Source organism: Chlorella variabilis (assembly GCF_000147415.1).
Source record: "Chlorella variabilis unplaced genomic scaffold CHLNCscaffold_3, whole genome shotgun sequence".
Taxonomy (NCBI): Eukaryota; Viridiplantae; Chlorophyta; class Trebouxiophyceae; order Chlorellales; family Chlorellaceae; genus Chlorella; species Chlorella variabilis.
In genome coordinates this window covers 212,158-237,952 of record NW_005435085.1, presented here as the reverse complement: position 1 = coordinate 237,952, position 25,795 = coordinate 212,158, and the positions used below count along the sequence as shown (strand labels likewise).

The 25,795-nt window shown below is 70.6% G+C and overlaps 7 protein-coding genes across 7 annotated transcripts; 3 read left to right on the top strand and 4 right to left on the bottom strand.

The window, feature by feature from the left end:
• Positions 1 to 753: 753 nt before the first annotated feature.
• On the bottom strand, positions 754 to 5,055 carry CHLNCDRAFT_48513 (hypothetical protein; the record flags this gene model as incomplete). Its single annotated transcript, XM_005850449.1, has 12 exons — positions 754 to 1,154; positions 1,301 to 1,466; positions 1,750 to 1,875; positions 2,041 to 2,108; positions 2,261 to 2,363; positions 2,760 to 3,092; positions 3,129 to 3,248; positions 3,285 to 3,431; positions 3,597 to 3,672; positions 3,779 to 4,032; positions 4,255 to 4,301; positions 5,049 to 5,055. 12 exons carry the CDS (start codon positions 5,053 to 5,055, stop codon positions 754 to 756), a joined length of 1,848 nt encoding a protein of 615 aa, XP_005850511.1.
• Positions 5,056 to 6,404: 1,349 nt separating this feature from the next.
• On the top strand, positions 6,405 to 11,561 carry CHLNCDRAFT_50173 (hypothetical protein; the record flags this gene model as incomplete). The annotated part of the gene is made up of 11 exons (XM_005850747.1): positions 6,405 to 6,795; positions 6,930 to 7,240; positions 7,385 to 7,735; positions 7,911 to 8,110; positions 8,276 to 8,460; positions 8,699 to 8,920; positions 9,081 to 9,235; positions 9,362 to 9,492; positions 9,650 to 10,311; positions 10,491 to 10,972; positions 11,151 to 11,561. 11 exons carry the CDS (start codon positions 6,405 to 6,407, stop codon positions 11,559 to 11,561), a joined length of 3,501 nt encoding a protein of 1,166 aa, XP_005850809.1.
• A 2,407-nt stretch (positions 11,562 to 13,968) lies between these two features.
• On the bottom strand, positions 13,969 to 15,294 carry CHLNCDRAFT_140343 (hypothetical protein; the record flags this gene model as incomplete). Its single annotated transcript, XM_005850448.1, has 3 exons — positions 13,969 to 14,199; positions 14,330 to 15,062; positions 15,263 to 15,294. 3 exons carry the CDS (start codon positions 15,292 to 15,294, stop codon positions 13,969 to 13,971), a joined length of 996 nt encoding a protein of 331 aa, XP_005850510.1.
• A 453-nt stretch (positions 15,295 to 15,747) lies between these two features.
• CHLNCDRAFT_59568 (hypothetical protein) lies at positions 15,748 to 16,589 on the bottom strand. Its single transcript, XM_005850447.1, has 2 exons — positions 16,347 to 16,589; positions 15,748 to 16,040 (listed from the first exon to the last, which is right to left on the bottom strand). Exons 1-2 carry the CDS (start codon positions 16,545 to 16,547, stop codon positions 15,864 to 15,866), a joined length of 378 nt encoding a protein of 125 aa, XP_005850509.1. The 5' UTR covers positions 16,548 to 16,589; the 3' UTR covers positions 15,748 to 15,863.
• Positions 16,590 to 16,709: 120 nt separating this feature from the next.
• CHLNCDRAFT_29709 (hypothetical protein) lies at positions 16,710 to 21,340 on the top strand. The gene is made up of 16 exons (XM_005850746.1): positions 16,710 to 16,966; positions 17,112 to 17,133; positions 17,331 to 17,453; positions 17,665 to 17,767; positions 17,911 to 18,091; positions 18,349 to 18,494; positions 18,707 to 18,865; positions 19,029 to 19,260; positions 19,422 to 19,630; positions 19,787 to 19,919; positions 20,072 to 20,213; positions 20,338 to 20,390; positions 20,498 to 20,539; positions 20,691 to 20,741; positions 20,845 to 20,912; positions 21,051 to 21,340. The coding sequence occupies exons 1-16, from the start codon at positions 16,849 to 16,851 to the stop codon at positions 21,066 to 21,068; spliced, it is 1,800 nt and encodes a 599-aa protein (XP_005850808.1). The 5' UTR covers positions 16,710 to 16,848; the 3' UTR covers positions 21,069 to 21,340.
• A 394-nt stretch (positions 21,341 to 21,734) lies between these two features.
• CHLNCDRAFT_13990 (hypothetical protein) lies at positions 21,735 to 22,430 on the bottom strand (the record flags this gene model as incomplete). The annotated part of the gene is made up of 2 exons (XM_005850446.1): positions 21,735 to 22,022; positions 22,272 to 22,430. Coding segments are annotated over 2 exons (447 nt in total), but the record flags the coding sequence as incomplete, so codon positions are not given.
• A 443-nt stretch (positions 22,431 to 22,873) lies between these two features.
• Positions 22,874 to 25,737, top strand: CHLNCDRAFT_140339 (hypothetical protein; the record flags this gene model as incomplete). Its single annotated transcript, XM_005850745.1, has 9 exons — positions 22,874 to 22,915; positions 23,049 to 23,274; positions 23,459 to 23,671; positions 23,822 to 23,995; positions 24,155 to 24,204; positions 24,316 to 24,442; positions 24,576 to 24,668; positions 24,807 to 25,031; positions 25,214 to 25,737. The coding sequence occupies 9 exons, from the start codon at positions 22,874 to 22,876 to the stop codon at positions 25,735 to 25,737; spliced, it is 1,674 nt and encodes a 557-aa protein (XP_005850807.1).
• Between the last annotated feature and the right edge of the window lie 58 nt (positions 25,738 to 25,795).

Here is a 25,795-nt window from a genome sequence, read left to right as displayed (position 1 = left end):
AGGCTGCCGCGTTGCACAGCCACCTAACAACGCGGCATTGTTGCCATGCAGGCGCCAACCCCAACCACCAGGCCCACGGTGCAGGCAGAAATGCAGGCCTCCCCCTCTCGCCGGCAACTCCAACCACTGCATCCCAGCAACGAGCAGGCGCAGGGGCCAGACTCGCCCGACGCGCAACCTCGGCCATCAAAGCGGGCGCTCTTCTGACGGCCGACGTCGCCCACCCAACCACTCATCACTTCCCAGTTTTTAACGACCCATGGCCAGCATTCCCTCATGACGCCTACCCAAACATAGCGCCATTGCGCTCCTATCTTCTTTCACCAGTACACCTACCTGTGCATGAGAGACGCCCTCTCCACCCACTACCTCCTCCCAAACTCAACACATGTCTCCTGCTGCTGTTTGCCCTTCACAACCCCTACTTGTCTGCCCTTCCCTGCTCCTGCCTGCGTTCTTCAATTGCTATGTGCCTTGCATGCCCCCCACACCGACCGGCCCACATTGGGTCCCTTGCTAAGCTGCTGCCGCCATTGCGGCCAGCACGCCGTGACAGCCCCGACACACTACCTACCGTCTGCATGACCATTCATACATCCTCGCATAACCCCTCTGCCACCGAATCCTGCCTGCCAATAAGCCAAGTTGCATTGTAAACCAGCCACCCTGTTCTGATGCGACAGAGAGGTGGCGGAGCGGGCATGGCGACCTCTGGAGCCCCCCCCGAGGCCAGGCATCCCACCCAGCTGCAGCTCAGCTCCACGCCTCCACCTGGTACCGCCCCGACAGCTCCATGCGCCGCAGCAGGGCGGCCGCGTCTGCGGGCGCCATGCCGCCCTGCTGCGCCGCCACCTCCTCAAACGCCTGCGCCACCTGCGCCGGCATCTTGTCGGCGCTGCCCGCCACGTACACCCAGGCGCCGTGAGGCTGCTGCTGCAGCAGGCGCCACACCTCGGCCGCGTGCTCCCGGATGCGCTGCTGCACATACACCTTGCGGGGGCCGTCCCGGCTGAAGGCGGTGAGCAGGCCGGCGGGCGGCGGCGCCAGCACCCCCGCCGCCTGCATCGCCTCCCACTCCTCCCGAAAGTAGAAGTCGCCCGCCTGGCTGCGGCAGCCGAAGAACAGCATGCTGGGGGCGGGGAAGGGGGCCTCGCCTGCAGGGCAGGGGGGCAGGCAGGCCCAAGGCAGCGCGGTCGGACAGGCTGCCAGGGCATCAATCAGCAGCGGCAGGCCACGTATGCACGGGTTGGCGGCTCCAGCGCCCCGGGTTCCCCCTCCTCCCCTCCTCCCCTCCTCCCACCTGCGCTCGCCGCCGCCGCCGCCGCCGCCGCCGCCGCCCGCTCCTGCAGGAAAGCGCGGAAGGGGGCCACCCCCGTGCCTGGCCCCACCATGATGAGCGGCGTGGCGGGGGTGGGGGGCAGCCGCAGCGCGCCGCGCTCCGCCCACACAGGCACCAGCACCTCGCCCTGCATGCACGCCAGGCGGGGGGGTGCGCAGCAGGGGGTCGGCACACCCCGGCCGGCATGCGAGCAAGCAGGAGCAGCGCCCCAACCACCACCACTGGCAAAGGCTTCGGCACCAGCTTGCCACCGCCGGCCCCGTGCCAGCCCCTCCGCAACACTCGCACACGCCCCGCCTAAGCCGGCCACCACACCCCACCCCACCACCACCACTCCCCTCCCCCCGCCCCCCAGCCTGCCCTGGGCGCGCCTGCGAGGGGTCCAGCCCCGCCAGCCACGAGGTGCACACCCCGCGGCGGCGGCGCCTGAAGGGCGTGGCCCACTCCACGATCGCCACCGCCAGCTGGGCGCGGGCCGGGTGGGCCGCCAGGCTGGAGGCGATGGAGAAGAGGCGGGGCTGGAGGCGGGGGGCGGCCTGCGGCGGGCAGGCAGGAAGGCAGGCAGGCAGGGCGGGTGGGTGGGAGCAGGCAGCTGGGTGTGGAGGGAGGGGGGAGGGGGTGGTGGCGGTTGCGGTGGCGGTGCGGAGCGGAGCGGCAGCCAGGGGTGCTGAGCAGCGGCCCGCCCCCCGCCTGCCCCCCACCTGCAGCAGCCATTCCAGCGGCGGCTGCGCCGACTTGAAGTCGCCCAGCACCTCCAGCACCGTGCGCCCTGCAGGGGTGCGGGCGGGCGGGGAGGAGTGTGGGCGGGGAGGAGTGTGGGCGGGGAGGAGTGTGGGCGGCAGGCGGGCAAGAAGCAGGCAGGCAGGCAGGCAGGAGGCAGGCAGTAGGCAGGCCACGTAGGCGGGCAGGCAGGCGCCCCACCCTCCCGCTGGTTGTACTCGTACAGCTCGTCCCGCCCCTCTGGAGAGGAGAAGTGGGCCAGGCGCTCCGCCTCCGCCTCCTCACGCACACACTGGCGCAGCACCTGCGGGGAAGGGGCGGGGGGGAGAAGGGCAGCACTGTGGGGGCAGGCAGGACCCAGGGGCGCAGCACCGCAGCGGCGGGCGCCGGCAGCGGCGAGGGCGGCAGCGGGCGATGGATGGGGCGCGGCGGCGGCGGGAGGCGAGGAGGCACCAGGCAAGGCTGGCCCCCCCGGCGAGCGTGAGGCAGGCCTCGCGCCTGGAAGAAGAAGCGGCGGGGGCTGGCGCCGTTGATGTCCATCGCTCCAGCCACCAGCGCGCCCACCCGCACCGTGGCGATCACCCCCGCTGCCGCCGCCGCCTCCGCCGCCGCTGCCGCCGCCACTCCCGCCGCCGCCGCCTCCCTCGGCCTCCTCGCCTGTGGCTGCCGCCGCCGCCGCCGCCGCCGGCTCCACCCGCACCCAGGCCTGAGGGTCCCAGCCGCAGCGGGCCAGCAGCGCGTCTACCGCCGCCGCGGGCTGCTGCGGCACCAGCGCCAGCACATCGCCCGGCTGGTAGGAGATGCCGGAGCAGCCCAGGTCGAATTCCAGCAGGCGCACGTCTTGGAAGTGGGTGGGCGCGGTGATGCGGCGGTTGGAGGCCAGGCGAGACCAGTACGGGCGGTACGGGCCGTACCCGCCGCCGCCGCCGCCGCCGCGCGGCCCGTCCGTCGTGGCTGGCCCCGCTGCGGCGCGGCTGCTGGCGGGCTGCTGCTGCTGCTGCTGCTGCTGCCCTCCTCCATGCTGCTGCTGCTGCTGCTCCAAGCTCACCCCGCTGGCCGCCGCCTCCACCACATCAAACTGGCGGGCCGCAGCCAGCGCTTCCCAGTGTGCGGCGCTGCCGGCTGTGGTGGCGCCGTCCCTGCTGGCCCCGGCAGCGGCATCTGCGGCGGCCGCCGCCGCCGCCGCCTCCTCGCCCGTCAGCCAGGTTACCCTGTACTTGCAGACGAGCTCGGCGGAGGTGTCCCCCAGCGCCGGCTCCGAGGCGCCGGGCGGCAGCGGGAAGCAGGCACGCAGCGCGGGCCACAGCAGCTCCAGCCAGGGATCCAGCGCCGCCTCATACCCGCTGCGATGCTGGTCGTCGCCCAGGCCCAGCTGCAGGCCATGGGTGGGCGGAGAGATGAGGGTCGGGGAGCGACAGGCAAGCTCAGGCGGCGGCGGTGGATCGCAGATGTGCACGCCGGTGCTGCTCCTGCTGGGGTGCGGACTGGGGCGCGCATCCCCGTGGCATGCATGCACCAGTCGCGGCCAGCAGCTCACCGGCAGCAGCATGGCGGCGCCCAGCGCCTCCAGTCGGCGGTACAGCTTCTTGGACACCACATTGTACTTGGGATACCTGGCGGGGAGGAAAGAAGGCAGGAGGGTTTGGCGGGCGGGGAAACTGTTTGGTCTCTGCGTCGGATCAGTGTGCCGGATGCGCGGCCAGCTGCTGAGCCCCTCACCCCGAGTCGCCCAGCCCAAACACCGCCGCCCGAATGCCGCCCAGCGACCCCGGCGGCAGGCTCTTGCGCAGCAGGAACTTCCACAGCTGGCGCATGTTGCTGGGCTGGTCTCCCTGGCCCGTGGTGGAGGCCACAAACACGAGGGCGGGCTCCCCGGGCAGCTGCGCCACACGGGGCAGGTAGGCGTCGGCGGGCAGCACACGCACGGCATAGTACCGGCGCTGCGCCTCCCGCCCAATGCGCTCCGCCACATCCTGCGCAGCACGTGGGGGTGGGGCCCGGGGACACCAAGCAGGATGGAAGTTCGTGCCAAGGTGCCGGCACTGCTACGTAGGACGCGCGGATCGAGACAAAAAGCAGAGAGCGACACACCCAAACGCCAGTTGCATTGCCGCCGGGCGGCGGCGGAGTGCCGGCGGCCTACTCCCGACAGTGTGGGATCACAACGGCACGCTGGCAAGACTCCACACGCACACCTGCGCGTTGCCAGTCTGAGAGGCGTAGAGCACGAGGAGGGACGCGCCTCTGCTTTGAGCGGACATCGAGACAACCGCCCGCAACCTCCCAAGATCTCTGTGGAGAGAGCTATATTCAATTGTGTACGATCGGCGCCGATCCATCGCCATCGCACATTGCCGCCGCCACTCGCCGCCACGCTGGCGGATGTGCTGCTCGCGTCAAGTGCTCTCTCTCTCTCTCTGGAGAGCTCCATACCCACAATGCGCTAGAGAATGAAACTCGGAAAAGCGGAGGTTACCCCAGTAAAGATTGTTTCAAAATGGCCTTGGGGCACCAATCCCGGTGTGCCTCTGCCGCTCCGCCACCGGTGCTATGCACGCGGGTGCAAGAACCAGTTTCCGAAGCCGCCTTCCGCGTGGTTGTGCTCCTCCTCCTTCCCCTGAAATATCACCGGGGGGAAGCCTGCCTTCTTGTACAGGTGTAGTGCCACCGCGTCCGGGGTGGCCACCACTAAGCCGCCGCCGGCGCCAAACTCGCCGTCCCACAGGCGCAGCAGCGCAGCCAACACGCTCTTGCCCAGCCCCTGGCCCTGCACAGCACCACGGCAGGGTGGGCGGGAGGTGAAGGTCTGCCACAGTGCCACCAGGCCAATGCCACACAGCGTGCTTGTAAGTCTCCCGCAGGTGCAAGCCAACACCGGCCCAATGCCCAGCTGCGCAAACCGGCTGCACAAGGCAGCACAAGTGTGCACAAGGCAGCAGCAGCACACCAGCGCCGCCAGCAAGCCCCCCTCCTCCCCTCCCAAACTCACCTGGCATTCAGGGTGCACCGCCATCAGCACCAGCTCGCCGCCCAGCGCCAGCCCCGCCAGCGGCGCTCCCGGGCCCATCAGCTCCGCCGGGGTGTCGCTCATTCTGAGCACCCGCCGCAGGCTGGCCATGCCCCAGAACAGCGGCCACGTCAGGATGCCGGCACGCACCATGTCTAGCGTGCTGTGCTTGCGCGCCGAGGGCACCAGCGCCCCCGCCGCCAGCACCTTGCCTGGGGCGGTGGCGCCAGGGGAGGGCGCGGCACACACCACCAGCACCGGGCACTTGCGCCACAGCAGCAGGCACGCCCGCCGCTCGAACAGCCACTGCAGGGCGCCCGGCGGGGCGGGTTTGGCCGCTGAGCCGGAGAAGATGAAGCGGTAGGCTGGGTTGTCAGCAAACGCGGCTGCGTACATGGCTGCCAGGGAGGGGATGTCGGCTGGGGTGGCGGGCCGCAGGTCGTACCCGCCGCCTGCTGGGGGCAAGGAGGAGCGAAGGAGGGACCATACCGCACCATGGAGTGTCAGTCCGGCTTGCACAGGCTGCTGTAGGAAGCGGCTGGGGATGAGGGCAGAAACAGAGCACAGGATGGGGCTGGAGCCAGCGGCATGGCGCACCCAGGTGGGTGCCGGGCCCTGGCTCTGGGTCGGGCATGGCGTTGCCCGGGTAGCGGTGCCGGGGGAAGTGTGGTCAATTCAACTTGTGGTGGCGGGGATGCAGTTGGTTGAACTGCCTGGGTGCCCCTGAAAGGAAACTGACACAGCGCACGGCGGGGCGTCACGCGGGGGCGGCACGCGGTGTGGGCTGAAGCTGCTGCGGAGCTGTGGGACAGGCTCACGGCGTGCATAGGCCGCTTGGGTGGACGCAGCACCTATAGTGTTCGTACCACTCGCCTGAATTGCTCGTGAACGTTGTATTTATTGAAGGGAGCAAGCTTGCAATCAGCTGAAACAATGATTGTGCATTCATGGCGAGCGAGAGATGGTGATTGATGAGCATTGGGTCAGGTAAAGAGTCAGAGAGTGGCGCAGCAAGCAACAGCATGGTGCCACCTGGGCAGAGCCTTGAAGGGCCCAAGTGGGATGATCTCGCAAGGGCAGGCAGGTACATTTAATCAGGCAGCCGCAGGCACAGCTGTTGGGTGCCCCAACCACAATCACGCAGGCTGCGCTGTTGCCTCAGGAGGCAGGCTGCGCTGTTGCCGCACGTTAGCGATCGTGATGCAGCGTATCACACAGGTGCCGTTGCCTGGCCGCTAACCCAGCAGCACCGCCCGCCAGCAGGGCGACGCCGTCCGCCAGCGCACCCCCGCCCATCTTCCTGCAGCGCCCCGCCCACCAGCCCACCCCAGCCTCGGCATGGACGACTTTGTGCGCTGCGCCGCGCTGCTGGCGTCGCCCGCCACGGATCCGGCGCTGCGGGCGCAGGCCGACGCCTGGCTGGCGGCCTTCCGCCTGGAGCCCGCGGCGTGGGCGGCTGCGCTGGGCGTGCTGCGCAGCGCTGGCGTGCCTCCCGAGGTCCGCCTGCAGGCCGCCTCCCTGCTGGCGTGGAAGGTAAAGAGGCAGCTGGGGCAGCTGCAGCCCGTGGAGCGGCAGGCGGAGCTGGCTGAGGCGCTGGCGGGGCTGGCGGAGGCGGCGCCGGCGCCGCCGCCCGGCCAGGCGCGCGACCCGGCTGTGCGCTGCGTGTGCGTGGCTCTGGCCAACCTGGCCATCCAGTGCAGCGGCTGGGTGCGCCCGCTGGACACCCTGGGTGAGCGCGGGTGCAGGGGTGCAGGGGTGATGCAGGGTCGAGCCAGCGTGCGTGCCTCCCTGCCTGCCTGCCTGCTCGTGCACATGCATGCGCTTGAAGCCAGCCTGCCTGCCCTCCTGCGTGGGTGGCTACAGGCCCGCGGCTGAGCCGGGAGCGCATGCTTGAGTTCCTCACGCTGCTGCCACAAGAGTGCGAGGATGCGGCGGCGGCGGCGCAGGCGGCGTCTGCTGAGGTGGCGTGGGGCCTCAAGGCGCGAGCCCACAAGTGGAGCCCCGAGGTCGCCGCCTGGCTGCACGCCCTGCACAGCAGCAGCGGCGCCGCCGCCGCCGCCAGCCCAGGGGCCGCCCAGGGACCGCCCAGCCCGCACCAGCACTCCCCCGCGGCGGCGCAGCAGCGGGAGGAGTGGGAGGCGCTCACGCTGGCCGTGCTGGGCTGCTTCGGCGCGGTGAGTGCCCAGCCGCCAGGCTCCACTCCGCCCAGCCGCGCAGAGTCCTGCCCTGCGCTCCGACCCTGGCACCGTCACTGCCGCACCCTCACGACCGCCCTTCGGCCTCCCGTTCCCGCTACATGCTGCCTGCCTGCGCTGCAGTGGGTCAAGTGGGGCTGCCTGCAGTATGTGGCCCCCCACCATGCCGCCTACTTTGCCTCCCTGGCCGGGGAGCTGCTGTTTGCCGGCGACCCCGCCCGCGGCCTGCCCTTCAGCCCCACCTGCCTGCCCGCGGCGGTGGATGCGGCCAGCGAAATCATCGAGCATGCCACAGAGGAGCTGCAGCCGCTGCTGGTGCAGCTGGCGGCGGCGCTGCCGGCGCGCGCGGCGGCTCTGGCTGCCGCCGGCGGCGGGGCGGCTGCCGAGGAGCTGAGCCACGTCTTCTCCCTGTTTGTGGGCACCCACGCGCCGCTGTGCGCGGCGTCTGGGCCGCAGGGGCGGGCGCTGCGCCAGGTGTGCCTGCTGGGTGCACGCGTGGCAGCAGGGTGGCGTGCTGCTCGTGTGCTGCTGCCAGGCAGGCACGGCAAGGGTGGGTGGCCGCCGCTGCACGGCCTCTCACCTGGCTGGCTCCGCAGGCCCGCCGCACCACCACACCTACTACCCGCCCCTGTGCTCCCCGCCTTTGCAGGGCCTGCTGCAGCTGCTGGCGCTGCCCGTCGAGCCAGGCGGCGACGGCGGCGGCGCCGCGCTGCCCGCCATGGGTGCCCTGTCAGACCTGCTGGAGCAGCTGGCGGCGGCGCGGGGGCGGCACGGCGGCGGCGGGGCGTGGGGCGAGGGCGCTGGGGAGGCCGGGGACGCCGCCGGCGGCAGCCTGGATGGCGCCGACAGGTGGGCCCCGCGCCGCTGCTCAATGGTGGCGTGCGTGCGGTGGGGGCTGTGCTTGGGGCTGGTGGGGTGCAGGGCTGGCTGTGCCGCCGCAGGCGCCTGCGTCCCCGTGGCAGGCTGCAGCGCCCCGGCGATGGCCCCTCCTGCCTCCAACCCCTTTTGCCGCAGGCCCATGGGCCCCCAGGAGCAGGCCTGCTTTGCTGCCTCTGCGCTGGAGGTTCTGCTGGCGCAGGTGGCGCCGCACGCGGCAGCCTTCCAGTCGCCGCCGCCGGCAGGGGCGGGCGGCACGGCGCCGGCGCAGCGCGGCACGCACAGCCCCGAGGGCGTGCCTCACGCGTTGCGCGGCGAGGCGGGTGGGTGGGCAGCCCGTGCAGTGCAGGCGCTGCAGTGCAGGCGCCCGCCACTGCGCGGGGCGTCTGCTTGCGCCCCGCGTGCATGCATGATGCTGCCAGCCGCGCGGCACCCCTATCACTCCTCGCTCCGTTCAGCCTCGGCGCCTGCCCCGGCTCTGCCTGCCCTGGTCTGCCGTGCCGCGCCCTGCCCACCCGCGCACTCGCCCTGCCCACCTCCCGCCCACCTCCGCCGCCGCAGCCGCCGTGGTTGATGTGCTGGGCGACCTGCTGGGCGCTGACGTGGCGCTGACGGCGCTGGCTGCGCATGCCGAGACAGCGGCGGCGCGCCACGGCCCCGCCAGCCTGCCCGCCCAGGCCGCCTTGGACGCCTGCCTGCACGTTTTGGACGGCATGAGCGGGCTGCTGGACACGAGCTGTGCAGAACGCGGCGCGGGGGACCCGCCGCCTGGCTGGCTGGCAGGTGGGGCACCGCCGCCGTTGTGCTGATGCTGGCCGCAAGGCTGCATCCCTGGCAAGGCTGGGCGGCAGGCCCGCCGCCGCGGCGAGCCTGGCGGCTCCCTGCCCTGCACATCTCCTGATCCCCGCCTTGCTCACTGCAGCTGCCTGCCCCCTACCTGCAGGCTTGCTGCGCCTGTATGCTCTGGTGCCCGAGGCAGGCGGCAGCAGCGGGGCCCCCCTCACCATCCTCCACGCCGACCTGCTGGCCAGCTGGGCATCGCTGGGCCGCCTCGTCATGCCTCTGCTGCAGGCCTCGCACCAGCACCAGCAGCAGGAGGTGCGGCGCCAGGGGGGCGCCGCGGGGTGGCACGCGGGGCTGGCATAGGCTGGGAGCAAGGGCTTGTCCAGCCATCCCCCTGCCCACCCGGCACGCCAGCGCCCCTCTGCCACCGCCATGCCGCAGGCGGTGCTTCAGCTGGTGGTGGGCCAGTCGCTGCGCGCGCTTTCCAGCCAGCACAGGACGGCCGACGTGGCGCCGGGCAGCACCGAGGATGTGGTGGAGCGCGGCGCCGCGGCGCTGCGCACGCTGTGCAGGTGCGCACAGCGGGCGGCGGCGCGGCCTATGCCAGCCGGCGGCCAGCCCTTGTCACCCAGAGTGTGCTGACTAGAGGGTTGGTTTGCCTCGCGGGTCTCAATCATCCACCCGCCTGCCTGCTTGGCCGCCCTCGCCCCTGCCTCCCGCGCCCCGCAGCTCCGCCGCTGCCTGCGGCATGCCCACCACGCCTCAGCTGCTGGCGGCGGTGCAGCAGGGCATGGCGGCGCTGCAGGCGTCTCCACAGTACCAGCAGTACCAGGAGGCACATTGCCACTTGGTGGCGGGCCTGGTGCATGCACTGCACGGTATCCCACCCGGCGACCGCCAGCTGCAGGCCCAGGCGGAAGCTGCGGTACGCCAGCACGTGCTGGAGCCTCTGGCGGCGGCGCTGGGGGAGGCAGGGGCCGCGCTGGCAGCATCGCCGGGCCCCCAGCACCTGCAGCAGCTGCGCGGCGCGCTGTGGCGCCTGCACGCCCGCCTGCGCCAGCTCCAGGCCCTGCTCAACTCCCTAGAATCCTATGAGGAGGGCGACGGCGGCAGCCTGAGGGGCGCGGAAGTTTCGCTGGGCGTGAGGCAGGCAGCACTGGCCACGCTGCTGGCCTGCTGGCCGCGGCTGGGCGAGGTGTGCCGGTGGCAGAGGCAGGCGGCGGCGGCGGCGGCGGCGGCGCCAGCTGGCGCCAGCCTGGCGTCCGTGCGGCGAGAGCTGCTCCAGGAGGTGGCGCACTGCCTGTCCAGTGCCATGGCTCTCGACCCGGCAGCCTTCCAGCAGGCGCTGCCGTCCTTTGCAGAGACCGCCGCCGCCTGCTGCTTTCAGCCGGGTGAGGCGCCCGCTGGGGCGGTGTGCTGGCGGCGGGGCGGTCGCGCTGCCGCTGCTGCCGCCGGGCAGGTTGCCGCTCCTCTTCGGCTCTGGTATCGCTGCCACCGCTGCCCTGCCTGCTTGCTGAGCGAGGCTGCTGTCGCCCAACTGCATCCCGCCACCCTGGCCCCGACGACGCAGGTGGCGGCGCGCTGCTGCGTCATCTGCAGCAGGCTGTGGAGGCGTACGGCCCCCTGCCGCACCTCCAGCCGCCGCTGCTGGGCACCGTGCGGGCCATGCTGGGGGCGCCGCAGGCGCGCGCGCTGGCGGCGTTGCGTGGCGGCGACGCCGACCCCGAGGCCACCCAGGCGCTGCTGTCCCTGCTGGGGTGCTGCATGCGGCAGGCAGCCCAGTGGCGGCAGCTGGCTCCCGGCGCGGGGGCAGAGGTGGAGGCGGTGCTGAGCCTGGGGCTGCCGCTGGCGGCAGCCAACGCGGCGTGCCACCACCGCGACGCCTCCCACGCGGCGCTGGGCGCGCTGACCGCGCTGCTGGCGCTGCTGCTTGACCGGCGCAGCCCGCTGCACGGCGCGCTGCTGGGCTTTGCGCGGCGGCAGGGGGCGCTGCTGGTGCAGGGGCTGCTGCTGGCGCTGCTCTCCCTCAACTCCGCTTCGCACCTGCCCAAGGTGTGTGTGTGTGTGTGTGTGTGTGTGTGTGTGTGTGTGTGCGCTCGCGCTGCTGGCATGCATACCAACTCTCTGCATGCCTCGCTCCCCTGCTCGAGCTGCTGCCGCCCGCGCCCCGGCCCACGGCAGCAGACGCCCAGCTGCCTCCCGCCCCCGCCGCTGCCTGCCGCCGCCACAGGTGGTGAGCCTGATGAGCGACATGGCGCTGCTGGCGGCTTCCCTGGCCATCGCACAGCAGCAGCAGCAGCAGCAGCAGCAGGGCGGCGGCGCCCCCACCGCAGAATCGGTCTGCTCAGCGGCGGGCAGCCAGCTGGGGTGCTGGCTGGGCGAGGCGCGCGCGGCTGTGACCCAGAGCGGCGCTCTGTCAGAGGAAGCCATGGCGGCGCTGCTGGCGCAGTGGCAGTGGCAGCCGGTGCTGCAGCAGGCGGCGGCGCAGCTGACGCAGCAGCGGGGCGTGGGCGGGGCCAACGGCGGCGGCGCCAGCATGGCGGAAGTGCGGCGCGGCATGCAGCGCTCGCTGCGCCAGCTGGCAGACCTGATGCGGCGCAGCGGCGGCCAGTACCCGCAGCAGGGGGTGCCTCTGTGCTGAATTCGCAATGCCAGCGGTGTGCACTGCTGGCCGGACGGTTGTAAGTGAGGTCGCTCTCCCTCCCATCCGCTTCCTACCTCTACCCGGGTAGCTCTGGTACCGCCGAGCGCGTGTCCCTTACAGCGCAACGTTTCAGCGGTGCCATGTGTGCCATCCAGCCGCCGCTCTGCTCACAGGGCCACTCCCGCCAGGTCAGCATCCCCCGCAACGTCCGCAGCCGACACCGCCCCCAGCGCCAGCAGCTGGCGCAGCGCTGCCGCCGCCTGCGCGTGCCGCCCGCACCGCGCCTGGCAGCAGGCCAGGTTGTACCGCACATCGCACCGCTCCTGGAAGTCAAAGGCGGCGGCCTGCTGCAGCGCGGCGCCGTATGCCGCCTCTGCCGCCGCCCAGTGGCCCGCCGCCGCCTCCGCCTGCCCTGCCGCGGTTGCCAGGCGGGCCAGCTGCACCTCCACATCCGCCACCCCCACCGCCGCCTCTGGGCTCTGCGCACGGATGCGCTGCGCCGCGTGGTAGCCCTCGCCGAGCGCACGCTGCAGGCTGGCGGCGGCGCCCTGCAGGTCGCCGCCCGCCGCCAGCTGCTCGCCCCGCTCCAGCAGCACGTCGCCCAGGGCCAGCAGCGGCTCGTGGGAGCCGCGCAGGAAGTCGGCGCTCTGCTGCAGGCGCCGCTCCGCCTCGCCCAGCAGCGCCAGCGCCAGCGCAGGATCCTGCACCCCGGGGCAGGGGGGCGGGGCAGGCTGTGGGGAGGCCAGGAGGAGGCAGGCACACTCCTGCACACACATGGGCTGGGACGGCAGGCTCGCTGCGCTCGGGAGCCTGCGCCCGCTGTAGCAGACCAGAGCAGGCACAGCATGCCCAGCGCGGGCCCCACCCCACCCCACCTGCGCCTGCTGCGCCATGGCCAGCAGCCCGCGCGCCCAGTTGAGCAGCAGGCCGGGCACGTCGTCGCCGTCTGCGGCATCAGACAGGCTGCAGGCCCGCTGGTACGCCTGCACGCGCGCAGCCAGGCGCCAGCAGGCGTGCTTGGCATTAACCACCCCCTGCGTGGGCGGGACCAAGCGTTTCCCCACCACGCCAGCACAGAGAACAGCCCATACCCCCCAGCCAGCTTCACCCCATCAGCCCACACCCCACCTGCATCGCCTCCTGGAACAGCGCCCCGCCCTGCTGCCCCTGCCCCGCCTCGCAGCACAGGCTGGCGCGTTGCACCAGCGCATCCGCCAGGTTAGACCAGCTCAGCGCATCCTCCTCCCGCTGCAGCGCCGCCTGGTACGCCTCGCCGGCCTGGCACAGCAGGGAGATGGCGTGCGCCGGGTCCCGCCGCGCCGCAATCTCCGCCCATGTGCTGCGGGGTGGGGCAGGGGGGCTGGGGAATGGGGCCGTGAGTGTGGCCAGTTGAGGGTCGGGTGAGCAGGCTGGGACGCCTTCCGCTTGGCTACCGGCGGCCACCCGGCGCCGCCTCACCTCAGCGCATTCCCGGCGCACACCAGCGCATCTGCCCGCGTCTGCCCGCCCTCCACCACGCGCCGGAACGTCGCCACCGCCTCCTGCAGCGCCGGCGACGCCTGGGCATCCGCCTGCTGCACCGCCTCTGCCGTCAGCACCTCGTCGGGGAGCTGAGCGCAGGCCGCCACCACCGCCTCCGCTCCCTCCTGCAAGCTCTCCGCCAGGCCAAACAAGGCTGCGGCATGGTCTGCCGCGGGCGGGGCCTGGCCGCTGCCTGCCGCCGCCAGCGCCTCCCGGTACTTGGCCTGCAGATGAGGGCACCACGGTTGCAAGAGGGTTCCGTGGCTGGCCATAGAGCCTGCCCAGACGGCCCCTTGAGCTCAGGGACAGGGGCAGCAGTTGAGCATTGGCGGCATGCCGTAGCGCGCACCACGGCTTGGGCAAAAACCGATGCAGCCTCCGAGCCACGCTTCCTCTCAGCCCGCTGCTGCAGCTGTTCAGCCGCTTTGAGCAGCGATGGAAACGACATAGGGGTTGCACGCTTCTTAAGGACACTGCCTGAGATATGTGAAGAAGAAGAATGACACGCTAGGGATGCCAAGTAACGGGCTCGCCAGTAACTCTGTGGGAGCCGCCGCTGAGTTGGCAGCGGCGACGGCACTGCCGCAGCGGCAGGGTGGCGGCAGCAGGGATGGCAGGGTTACAGAAGCAAAGGCATGGAACGGAAGCCTCAGGGAAGCCTAACCAGACAGGACGGAGCAGGCTGACGGGGGCGTGAAGCGCAAGGAGAAGTACAACAGAGGGGCATGGCGAAAACTGGGAACATGCGCAGGCCATCACAGGGTTTGCAAGTACAGAGGGCAGGGTCGTGAGGAATTGATTCAGAAGGATCTGTTTGGCTGCACGGCCAAGTAGGCGTCGCAGCCGTGGGCGCGAGCTGCGCGGTCTTTCGTTCGCTGCGCGGTCAGCCCATGCTGCCGCCAGCGCCGCCGCCGGCGCTGAACCCGTAGGTGCGGAGCAGCCTGATCTGGGCCAGGGCAAACACGGCCTTGACGATGCGCGACCAGTCGGTGCCCACCGACACGTAGAGCAGCTCCAGCGCGGTGCTGGCCCACACAATGGGGCCCAGCACGCCCAGCAGGGAGCGGGCGGCGGCGTAGCGCCCCGCGGCCGCCGTGATGCCCTCCTTGGCCGCCTGCAACGCATGCAGGGGGTGCGGGGCTGCGTGAGTGCGTGAGTGCAAGAGGCGCGCAGGCATAGGCGCGCGCTGCATGATGCATGCTGGGTGCACGACGGGGTGCATGCGCAGCCTCCCCGCCACCCACCTGCACCGCCACCTTGCCCTGCAGGCTGCCCTGCACGCCCTTGGTGCCCGCGCTGAGCGCAAAGTGCAGGGCTGCCTCGTACTGGACGTGGGAGCAGGCCAGCTTGAGGCCCAGCTTCTGCACCACCGCGACCTGCAGGTTGCTGACCGCCAGCGCGCTGCCCAGCCGCGCCACCGCCGGCATCACCTCCTCCTGCCCCAGCCGCAGCGGCGCCAGCAGGCGCTGGACCAAGGTGGGCGCCTCCTGGCGGGGCGCGGCCCCCGCGCCGCCGTCCCCCTGGCTGGCATACTCGGCTGCGGCCTGGGTGCGGGGCGCCCCCGGCGCGGCCGCCGCCCCCACCGCGTCTGCGTGCTGGCTGAGCAGGTGCAGGAACACCTCCGCCTCCAGCTCGTTTGTCAGCAGGGTGGGGGAGCAGGCGATGCCCAGCTTGTCGCGGATCATGAGCAGCACCTGGCGGTAGGCGGGCCAGCGGCCGCGCAGCGTGGACGCCGAGTCGGCGGCCAGGAAGCGCAGGCGGCGGTCGATGGTGGGGATGAGGGCGTCGCGGCCGCTGGGCGCCGCGCCCTCGCCGCCGCCCTCAGACTCCGCCATGACCATCAGGCTCTTGAGCAGCGGGGAGAAGAGGCTGCGTCCGTGCAGGGTGCGGTACAAGTCCTCCAGCTCCTCGTCCGTGGCCAGCTCCAGCACCTCGAGCAGGTCGGGGTCGGCAGACGGGCGCGGCGCGATGCGCGGCCTGCGGGAACGACAGGGAGCAGGCGGAGGCCAGTAATCCACCCGCGCAGTGCGTGCTGCACTCTCCATGTTGTTGCTGTAACCAGACCGTGAGCCTCCAAAGCCGTCCCGCTTGCAGCACACTGATGCCGTCGGCGAGCTGTTGAGCGGCACCGCCGGCGGGAGCGGGAGCGGAAGCGGGAGCGCGGCTGGGGTGCGCACAGGACGACAGCGGGCCGGCCGCCGCTGTGCATCCTTCGTGTGATTCCACAGTTGGGCTGCAGCGCCATTGGCAGCGACTCAAAGCGATCCTGCGCCCTTCCACACGCACCTGAGAGAGATGGGCCGCTCGAGCGGCTCCCAGCTGCTGTCATCCTGCTGGAGGGCTCTTGATGCCTGCACCAGACATTTTCTGCAGCAGGGACGAGCTGCGAGCAGAGGGCGCGCCAGGGAAGCCCTGACCAGAGGGGCGTGGCATACCACAGCAACTGTGGCCATCCTTGTGAAGCCCGCCAGCCAACAATGGGCACGCAATGGGGCATGCCTGCCTGTCCAAGCAAAGAGGGCGGCCGCCGCCAGCGGGACGCGGCGTACTGACTTCCATTTTGGGGTGAACTGAAGTGCTGCGGCCCTGGTGTCTAGTCAGTGATCAGGATGTGCGCAAGTTTGTGTTTTGATTCCCCACTGCCCTTGCAGTCCTGCCTTCTGCGGACGTTACTTTACAGCAAGGAATAGGAACGGCAACGATGGTATGGTGCGATGGTGGAAGGTGCATTTGGTTGCAGCAGGCCGGGGCGCTCAGCGCCTGGCGGCCCCGCCGCCTTCACCTGGCCATGGGGTTGGAGCTGATGTAGCTGATGGCGTCGCCGCAGCTCTGAATCTTGTCCGCCTCGCTGTCGGGGATCTCAATGGCAAACTCCTCCTCCAGCGCCATCACAAGCTCCACAGTGTCCAGGCTGTCCAGGCCCAAGTCCTTCTGAAATGCCGCGGTGGGGCTGACCTGCAGGCAGAGCAGCGGCAGGCGTGGTGCACGAGGTGAGCGGGCAGTCCAGGGCGGCGCGAGGCTTCAGCAGCACGGCAACCTGACGCTTGCGCTGCCTGCAACGCCAGTGCATACCAGAACGCTGCTTCCCGCCAACTGCATGCACATTGCCCGCATGCACATTGCCCAAACCGCGAGTGCTGCCGCCCGCCCCGCCGCCCGCCCCGCATGCCGTGGTGGTGAACCTAAGCCACCAGGAGCGCCCGTGCGGCCGCGGCCGGCCAGAAAGCTCCTCAGCGTCCCTGGCAGCGACGCACAGCGCACCTTGCCCTCTTCCACCTTCTCAAAGTTCTTCACCACGCCCAGCACCCGGTCCGTCACGTCCTTCTTATCCAGATACGAGGCATCGCCGAAGCCTCGCCAGAATTGGAGAGACGCGGGGGCTGCTGCCTGCTGCGCCAGAGGATTGGCGGGCACCCGCACTGTGGCGAGCACGGCCTGCCTCAGGGACCGCAGCAGGGCCATGGCGGCGTGTGAGAGGGAGAGGAGAGGTGCGGGCGGGTCGGCGATCGCGCTGGGGGCGCCAGGAGAGGGCCCCAAAGGCCGAAGGGCTTGCAAGAAAGTTTTCTTCGCTGATGGCCTCCCCCGTGGGGTTCTGCCCGCTGTCTGGCACTGAACAGCATCCCAGCGGCCCTCCACCGCCTGGCCAGCTGCCCCCGAGGCCCCTGCAACAGCCGCTTGAAAACAACCGCCCTGCGACGGGGGTGTATGCCGCGGGCAGCCATCTGCTGAGGACGCACGTGCAGAGCGCCGGCAGCTAACGGCCATGGGGAGGGGAGCGGCGCTGTGGGCAGTGGCCATCCTGGCACTGCTGGCTTGCCCAGCTGCAGCAAAGGATCGCAAATACAAGCAGGGCCAGGAGGTCTCCATCTGGGCCAACAAGGGTGAGCGGAGGCGGGCGGCCAGGGCTGTGTTGCCGCGCGCCGTGTGCGCAGATCACACGGCGTCGGGTGGAGGCGGGGGTGCCACTTGCTCTCAGTCGCTGACCCCTGTGCTGCCTGCATGCCCGCATGCGCCCTGCTCCTGCAGTTGGACCATTTGCCAACCCCACGTGAGTGCCACTGGCAGGGCAGCCTGCTGGAGCGGCTTGCCTCGGCCCATCACTGGGCCCGGGCCGTTGCTGCTGCATCGCCTGCATTGTTGCCACTGCCGCAGCTTGTGGGGTCTACGCATTGCATTGGTTGCCACTTGTACGCCCAGCCCCAGTTGTGTGCTTGTGTTGCCCCGGTCCTGCCACCCCCCCCGCAGCGAGACGTACCAGTACTTCAACCTGCCCTTCTGCCACCCCAAGGAGGGCAAGGAGTACAAGACGGAGGGCCTGGGGGAAGTGCTGGAGGGAGACCGCCTCGTCAGCACGCCCTACAAGCTCAAGTGAGCGCCGCGGCGGCTGGGAGGCGGGTGGCTCTGCCAGGGTGGCAAGCACCGGGTGCAACCGATGCGATCACCACTGTCAAGCGGCGAGCCAATCTGCTGGCGCTTAGCAGCAACACCGATCCCCGACCACGCAGCACTCTGGTCTCCCCGGCCACTGCTGCCCGCTGCCTCTCCACCCCGCTGCCCCTGCCCGCCCTGGCCCCTGCAGGTTCAAGGAGGACAAGGAGAATGCCGTGCTGTGCACTCAGAACCTGGACAGCGACGACCTGGACCAGTTCCGGGACGCCGTGGCCGAGGACTACTACTTCCAGGTGGAGTGGTGGCCTGGGAGGAGGGGTTGGGGAGGTGGCTGGAGTGGGCAGCAGTGTGTGGGTCCATCCCGCCGCGCCTGTGGTGTGTGCACGTGCGCGCCGAGAGCTGTGCCCCCCTCCCCTGCCGCCGCTGCCTGGAGCAGATGTTCATCGACAGCCTGCCCATCTGGGGCTTCATCGGCAAGGTGGAGAAGCTGCCCGGGGGCGAGGAGGGCAAGGAGGGTGAGGGGGAGGAGGGGCGGGAGAAGCTGAGCCTGTTCACGCACATCCACTTTGATGTGCTGTACAACAAGGACCGAGTCATCCAGGTGGACATCTCCACAGGTGGGCGGGGCGGGCGCCGGGGCTGGGGCACTGGGTGCGGCAGCGGGCAGGCCGAGCAGCTGTGGGGCGAGCCTGCATGGCCTGGGTGGAGGTGCCGCACGCTGTGCCTGCCGTGCACCCTGCGCCGCGCCCTGCATCTCTCCGTCTGACTCACACGCGCGCATGCACAGCGGCCCCCTGCGTCTGACTCATACCCGTGTGCACCAGCGGCCCCCAGCACCCCCCGAGCACCCCCCAGCACCCCCACCCCCCTGCAGACCCCTCCAAGACTGTGGACATCACCAGCGCCGACAAGGCGGAGGTTGAGTTCACGTACAGTGTGAGCTGGAAGGAGACAGACATTGCGTACGAGCGGCGCATGGACAAGTACGCCAAGTACTCCTTCCTGCCGCAGCACCTGGAGGTGGGCCGGCTGGGGGGCTGCTGGGGGGCTGGGGCTGAGGGGTGGTGCAGCTAGGGCGGTGTGAGGCCTGCCGGTGCGCCAGGGGGGCATCACGGGCTGCCAGCTGAAGCCCAGCCCGTCCGGCCTGCTGGCCACGGCCCTGCCAGCATGCTGTGCCTCTGCCGCCCCCCACCACCAGCACCACCCCCACCCCCACCCACCCCCACCCGCAGATCCACTGGTTCTCCATCGTCAACAGCTGCGTCACGGTGCTGCTGCTGACCGGCTTCCTGGCCACCATCCTCATGCGCGTGCTCAAGAACGACTTCATCAAGTACACAAACGTGCGGGACGACGAGGCGCTGGAGGATGCGGAGGAGACGGGGTGGAAGGTGCGGGGTGGGACGGGATGTTGGTGGTCGATGCACCGCCATGGCGCAGCGCTGGCCCCTCCCCTCCACCTGTGGCAGCATGGGCAGCGGTGCTTGGGCAGCCTGCCGCGCCCCGCTCACCGCCTCCCCCGCCTCCCCCGCCTCCCGCCCCGCCCGCCCGCAGCTGGTGCACGGCGACGTCTTCCGCTTCCCGCCCCACCTCAACCTGTTTTGCGCGGTGGTGGGCACGGGCACCCAGATCCTGGTCATGGCGCTGCTCATCTTTGGCATGTCCCTGCTGGGCACCTACTACCCCTACAACGGCGGCGCCATGCTCACCTCGGTGGTCGTCTTCTACGCGCTCACGGCGGGCATCGCGGGATACGTTTCGGCGGCGCTGTATAAGATCATGGGGGGTGAGGCGCGCAGCGGGGGCGGGGGGCCGGGGCAGGGGCTGTGCATGTGGCGCCATCGCGGGGCACGGCACGGGCGGCCCGGCCCCTCCCGCACCCCCTCCCGCCTCGCCCCGCCTGCCCACCTGCTGCGCACCGCACCGCCCGCCCGCCCGCCCGCGCAGGCACCAACTGGGTGCGCAACGTGCTGACCACCACGCTGCTGTTCTGCGGCCCCCTGCTGGCCATGTTCTCCTACCTCAACACCGTGGCCTGGGTGTACGGCACCACGGCGGCGCTGCCCTTTGGCACCATCGTCATCATCGTCGTCATCTGGGCCCTCGTCACCTTCCCGCTCACCGTGGTGGGAGGCATCATGGGCAAGAACACAAAGGTGCGGGCGCTGGGGGTGGGCGCCAGCTGCGGGAGTATCCCGCACGCCCGCACGCCCGCCAGCCTGGCCGTGGGCCGCGCCTGCTGCCTCATCTCACCCTGCCCTCACCCCTGCCGGCCTCGCCATCCCCCCACACACTCACCCATGCTGCGCCAGGCTGAGTTCAACGCTCCGTGCCGTACTACCAAGTACCCGCGCGAGATCCCGCCGCTGCCTTGGTACCGCCAGACGGTGCCGCAGATGCTCATGGCCGGCTTCCTGCCCTTCTCAGCCATCTACATCGAGCTCTGTGAGCCGCCGCGCCGCCTCGCCTTGTTGGCCTGCTGGGTGGGCGCCGCTCGCTGCTGGCGGGGCTGGCGGTTCGGCCCGGCCAACCATCCGCGGCGTCTGCCTCACCCTGCGTTGCGCGCCTCCCCGGTTGCCCCCCCCGCCTCCCCGCAGACTACATCTTTGCCAGCGTGTGGGGCCACAAGGTGTACACCATCTACTCCATCCTCTTCATCGTCTTCATCATCCTCATCATCGTCACCGCCTTCATCACCATCGCGCTCACCTACTTCCAGCTGGCGGTGGAGGACCACAGGTGGGCCGCTTGTGCGGGAGGACCACATGTTTATAGGGGCAACAGGCAGGACAGCAGCCGACGTCCCCCCCTGCCCTCCTCACCAGCCTGCTCCTGCTGCCCGCCGCCCCGTCCCCGCCTGCAGCTGGTGGTGGCGTAGCGTCATGTGCGGCGGCAGCACGGCACTCTTCATTTATGGTGCGGCCGCGCGTCGTGGCGGGCTGCTGTGCTGCTCGCTTTGGTCATGGGCGAAGCCCCTGCTGACTGCCTGCACCCGCCCCGGCCCCTGCCCCCCCTGCCTGCAGCATACTGCTTCTACTACTGGTATGCGCGATCAGACATGAACGGTGGGTGACCCGCCACCGCCGCTGTTGCCACCGCCGCCCCCGCGTGACGGCTGGGTGACCAGCGCTTGCAGCGGCCGCCGCCGAGCCTCCCCGTGTCTGGGAGTGCATGTGACGTGGCGACACCCCCCCCCCCGCCTGCGCCCTGCTGCAGGCCTGATGCAGGCCTCCTTCTACTTTGGCTACATGCTGATGGTCTGCTACGGTGCGGGGGCCGCCGCGCCGCCGCTCCCCTCACCTGGCCATGGCCTGCCGCGGCCCTGCCAGGCCTCACACCCCTCCCCTCCCCCCCCTCCCCCCGCCCGCAGGCTTCTTCCTGATGCTGGGGTCTGTGGGCTTCCGCGCCAGCTTGGGCTTTGTGCGGCACATCTACAAGGTAGGGGCTGAGGGCGGGGGTGGGTGGGCCGCTCGACCGTGTGGGCATGTTTGGCAGCCAGCACCAGGAGCAGGTGGTGGCCCGCGCGTGTGGTGCCCCCGCCACACACACTCGCACCCGATGCCTGCCTGCTTGCAGGCCATCAAGTGCGAATGAGCACCACCGAGGCTGGGGCGGCGCACAGCAGCAGGCATCAGCAGCGGGGGCGTGTGGCTCGCGGCTGCGGCCCCGCAAGATGGCAGCCTCCCCACCCGCGGCCGGCCTTCGTTTCATTATTTTTGGAAGCTACCCCGCTGCATGCAGCCCTGTTTGCCGGCACGGGTGGTGGTGTGCCCTGTGCCAACGTGCCTCGTCCACCCACAACCTTCTTCTTCCCTCACAGTGTGCGTCTTTTTGCTCTTGCTCCCAGTTTGCAACTTGCATTTCGCAGCGCAGCGCAGCAGGCGAGGGGGGAATGGGCAGAGGATCTTGAAGGGTAGGAGGGATCTGGCGGGGCGAAGAGCAGGGCTCAACACGAGCATGGAATGGCAGCAGCAGAGCAGGAGGAGCAAGCAGGAAGCAAAGTGCGGTGGGTGGCTACCGAAGGGAGCTGGAAGCAAAGCCTCGCCACAGGCCCCGCACTCTGCCCCCGCTCAGCGGCTGCACCCTGCCGCCCAGCAGCCGCGCCGCCGCTGCTGCCAAGATGCCGCCGCCGCCGCCGCCGCTGCTGCCTGCTGCTGCTGCTGCCGCGCCGGTGTGGTACTGCCGCGCCTGCGCCTGCCCCGCATCCTGCTGCGCCGCCACCAGGCGCTGCCGCAGGTAGGCCGGCAGGTCGCCCGGCGCGTGCGTCGCCTCCTCCGCATCGCTCCTCCTGGTATCTGCCGGCCCCGCCGACGAGCTGCGCGGCTTGCCCCGCTGCTTGAGCACGTCGGGGCGGGGCACGATGGAGGCGGAGGCGAGGCGGCCGCGCGTGACGCGCACCTTGGTGCCGTCCTCCAGGAACCGCCAGCTGGCGCGCGCCGCGCTGCCCGTCAGCGGGTCCACCAGCGACACGTTGGAGTAGTGCAGCGGCGACTCCACGCTCACGATGCCGCCGGGGTTGTCCTTGCTGCGCTTGATGCACCGCTTGTTCTGCGGGGCAAGTGGGGCGTGGGGTCGGCGAGGCGTGGTGAGGTGGGGGGGCGTAGGTGGCGGCTGCAGCTTGCTACTCGGTCGCGCATCAGTAGCCATGGCAAGGAGAGGGATGAGGCCAGGGAAGAGGGATGAGCAGGCTGGTGATCAGGCAGGGGCACACAGCAGTGCGGTGGCGGCGGCGGCGCCGCTGTGGACGGCCCGGCGGCAGCAGCAAGGGCAAGCCCTGCGGCCCGCCAATGTACTCACCAGGTTCAGGCCCTCCACCACCACGCGTGGGAACTTGGGGTCGCGAATGACCTTGAGCACGGTGCCCACTTGGCCCGCATCCTTGCCCGCCGTCAACATGACCTTGTCCCCCCGCAAAATTTTCCACTTGGTGGTCTGTTGCATCACATCCTTGAAGCCCTTCCGCCAAACGCCCATGTCTGGCACAGGTGCTGGCTGCCCAGTTGCGTGTAGCACTCCTTGGCGATGCTAGAGCGCACTGGGGTGCTTGCCGTTGGATGAATGGGCAGGTTGCACGGGATTTTGGGGACTATGCCATCTAGCGGACTCCTTCCACCGCTGCTTTTCTTTAGCTTTTGATCAGTGTTCCCGTGAGTGCCTTGCTTTCCCTTGCACACATTGACGGGAGAGAGGGGTCGATCGGCGCCCGACAGCTTGTCCATCATCTCGGAGGCTGACCTGCAGCCCGCCACAGGTGCGCGATGCGCCGTCTAGGTTCTGATCTCGCCTGCTTGGAGGCGCAGGGCGCTCCTGTGTGGCCCAAGACGGCCCGGGATTCGCCCTGCAGCCACGGTGTTGCAAATCAGCCTCTCTTGTGCAGGCGTCCGGACGCGCTCGGAGGCATGGACGGCTGGGGCTACCAATCGGGCCAGCCGGCCCAGCAGGTGCGCGCCATGGAGCTGTGCCGCCGCCACCGCCCGCTCATGCGCCGCGCCTGCAGACGCGCGTGCATCTCTCGTGCAGGCCCTGTGCACCCACCTCGCTGCCAGCCTGCTCTCCTGCTCTCCTGCCCCACAGGACTTGTTCGGCCAGCAGTTTGCCCAGCTGGGCCAGCAGCCCAGCTACTACCAGCACACCTCCGCTGCGCCAGTGAGCGGCGGCGAGGTCATCGCGCCAGAGGACTTCCTCAGCAGCGAGCCCGCTGAGCTGGAGGGCGAGCCCGTGGCGGCAGCGGAGCCAGAGAAGGCGCAGGAGGAGGCGCCGCCAGCGCCGGTCCAGGCGGAGCCAGCACTGGCAGCGGAAGGTATGCGCGGGCCGAGGCAGGGCCTGACTACAGCCGAGCGGCAAATTTGAATCCTGGCGCATTCCCCATGCTCGTCCTCGACACCCGAGCAGCCGCGCAGCTTCCCTGCGCCTCCCATGCAAGCCGCACGCTGCTTGCAAAGGCAAGCAAGCCAGGCTGCCTTCATGCTCTGCCCTCCCTGCAGCCGCTCCCGACGCGCCCACAGCGGAGGAGCCACGGGCTGCCGAGCCGCCAGCCGAGTCTGCGCCTCAGCCTGAGGCCGAGGGGGTGGGCATGCTGGCGTCGGATGATCTGGAGGCGGTGCCGCCCACACAGGGGGGCGACCTAGAGGCGGTGCCGCCCACGCAGGATGAGGAGGTGGAGGCGGTGCCGCCCACGCAGGAGGATGAGGAGGCGGGTGGGTGCCTGCCGGCATTGTCGGGATTGTGCATGTCGGCGCAGCCGCCTGTGGCTGTCGCTCCTCTGCTGGCCAGCGCTGACAGCTGGGACCACGCCTCAGCCCACCACGATCTCCCTGCCTACCTGCCTGACAACTTATCATCCGCAGCAGGAGCGCCCGCCCAGGAGGAGGCCCCCTCCGCTGCGGCCGAGCAGCCCGCTGCCGCCGCTGAGCCCGAGGCGCCTGCCGGAGAGGCGGCGGCGGAGCCCCCGGCAGCAGAGGCAGAGGAGGAGGAGGCGGCGGCGGCGGCGGTGCATCACCCGGGCATGGCCGCCATTCCAGGTCAGCAGCTGTTGGGTGGGGTGGAGCAGGGCCGGGGTGTGTTGGGCCGGGCTGCACTGCCTCGCATGCACCATGGCTCGCTGTGCAGCAGGGAGCTGTGGTGCAGCAGCCCTGCCGCTGCCCACCCGCCGCATGCCTTCCTCCTTTGGCATGCTGCAGCGGAGGAGGAAGTGGAGGGGCTGGCGGGAGAGCGTGTGGAGGAGGAGGAGGTGAGCAGGGCCAGTTTGTCGTGAGGCTGCTGCTGCCTTGCAGCAGAGGGCAATGAGATGCACTCATCTTCTTGTGTGTGTTTCCTGGGTTGTGCCCTGTCCCCCCTGCAGAAGCCTGCTGCCGAGGAGCCGCAGGCAGCGGCACCTGCCGAGGAGCCTGCCGCCCAGCCAGAGCCAGAGCCAGAGCAGCAGAAGATGGATGTGGAGGCGGCAGAGGAGGAAGGCAAGTGGAGCAGGGGTGCTTTGCTTTGCTGGCTGGCTGGCTGGCTGGCTGGGCGTGCTGCTGGGGTTGGCACTGATGTAAGAACAGGAAAACGCTGCCTCCAGCTACCTCTGCCTGCCCGCTACCCTGCCTGCCTGCCTGCCTGCAGATGGTTTGGAGGTGGAGGCGCCGGCTGCGGGCGAGGAGCAGGCCGCCGCCGAGGAAGAGCCCTTCGCACCAGCGCCAGAGGCAGAGGCGGCAGGTGGGCAAGCAGTGGCCACTTCCGGGGAGGTTTAGTGCAGTCCAGACTGGAGGATGTTTGCTCGGCACGGGCAGCCCTGCACGCAGGCTTGGTGCCTCCGCCACTCCCCTCCCCTGTCCCTTGCTGTCACGCTTGCAGCTGCGGCGCCCCCGGCTCCCGAGGCCGCCGCTGAGGTGGAGGCCACCGCTAAGGTGGAGGCCGCCCCTAAGGTGGAGGCCGTCGCTAAGGTGGAGGCCGTCGCTAAGGTGGAGGCGGAGCTGCAAGAGGCGATGCAGGAGATGGAGCAGGAGTTGCTGGAGACGGCAAAAGAGGTGGCGGAGCTGGAGGCAGAGGCTGCAGAGGCTGAGGACAAGGGGGCAGCTGGTGAGTGCCATTCGACTCGCACCACAGGCAGCAGCATGCCTGGGTGGCATGGGCGATCGTGCCGGCTGCGCAGCGTGCAGCCCTGCCGGTGTGCATGGCAGGGAGGCAAGGGCTGCGTGTCTCGCGTGCCTCACCTGCCTGCTGCCCCGCTGTCTGGCATGTCTGCCGCACTGGCACTGCAGAAGTGGCAGAGGAGGAGGAGGTGGAGGAGGAGGAGGAGCCCAAGAAGCGCACCCGCTGCGCCGCCCCCGCCAAGGCAGCCCCCGCTGCCAAGACGCCAGCCAAGGCGCGTAGCAAGGCAGCCCCCGCTGCCAAGGCGCCAGCCAGGACGCGCGGCAAGGCAGCAGCGGCAGCCAAGCCGGCGGCGGGCAAGGGGCGGGCCAAGGCCGCACCTGTGGCGGACGACAGCGCTCAGAAGAAGTCGCGGGCGGGCACCCAGCCTCGCGGCAAGGCGGCGGCCGCTGAGAGGAAGCCCGCCGCCGGCAAGCGCAAGGCGGCTGAGGAGCCGGCAGAGAAGCCGGCAGCCAAGCGTGGCGCGGCGGCGGCCGAGGGCAAGGCCAAGGTAGCAGCGAAGCCTGCAGCCAAGAAGGTGATGGCGGTGGCTGGGTCTGGGAGGGCCCCAGTCGGCAGGACGGCGCTGACGATGCGGCCAGCTCGTGCTTCAGCCTGCATGCGGGGAGGAGGAGGGGCGAGGGGCGAGGGGTGAGGCGTTACAGTGCCCCCACACCACCCCCCTGCCTCTGCTGCAGGCCGCCCCAGCCAAG

Coding starts and splice junctions, on each gene's coding strand:
- CHLNCDRAFT_29709 (XM_005850746.1), top strand. CDS start 16,849: ATGGGGAGGGGAGCGGCGCTGTGGGCAGTGGCCATCCTGGCACTGCTG. Junction 18,495..18,706: donor TCCTGCCGCAGCACCTGGAG/GTGGGCCGGCTG, acceptor CCCCACCCGCAG/ATCCACTGGTTCTCCATCGT. Junction 20,214..20,337: donor CTGGCGGTGGAGGACCACAG/GTGGGCCGCTTG, acceptor CCCCGCCTGCAG/CTGGTGGTGGCGTAGCGTCA.
- CHLNCDRAFT_59568 (XM_005850447.1), bottom strand. CDS start 16,547: ATGGCCCTGCTGCGGTCCCTGAGGCAGGCCGTGCTCGCCACAGTGCGG. Junction 16,041..16,346: donor AGAAGGTGGAAGAGGGCAAG/GTGCGCTGTGCG, acceptor CTCTGCCTGCAG/GTCAGCCCCACCGCGGCATT.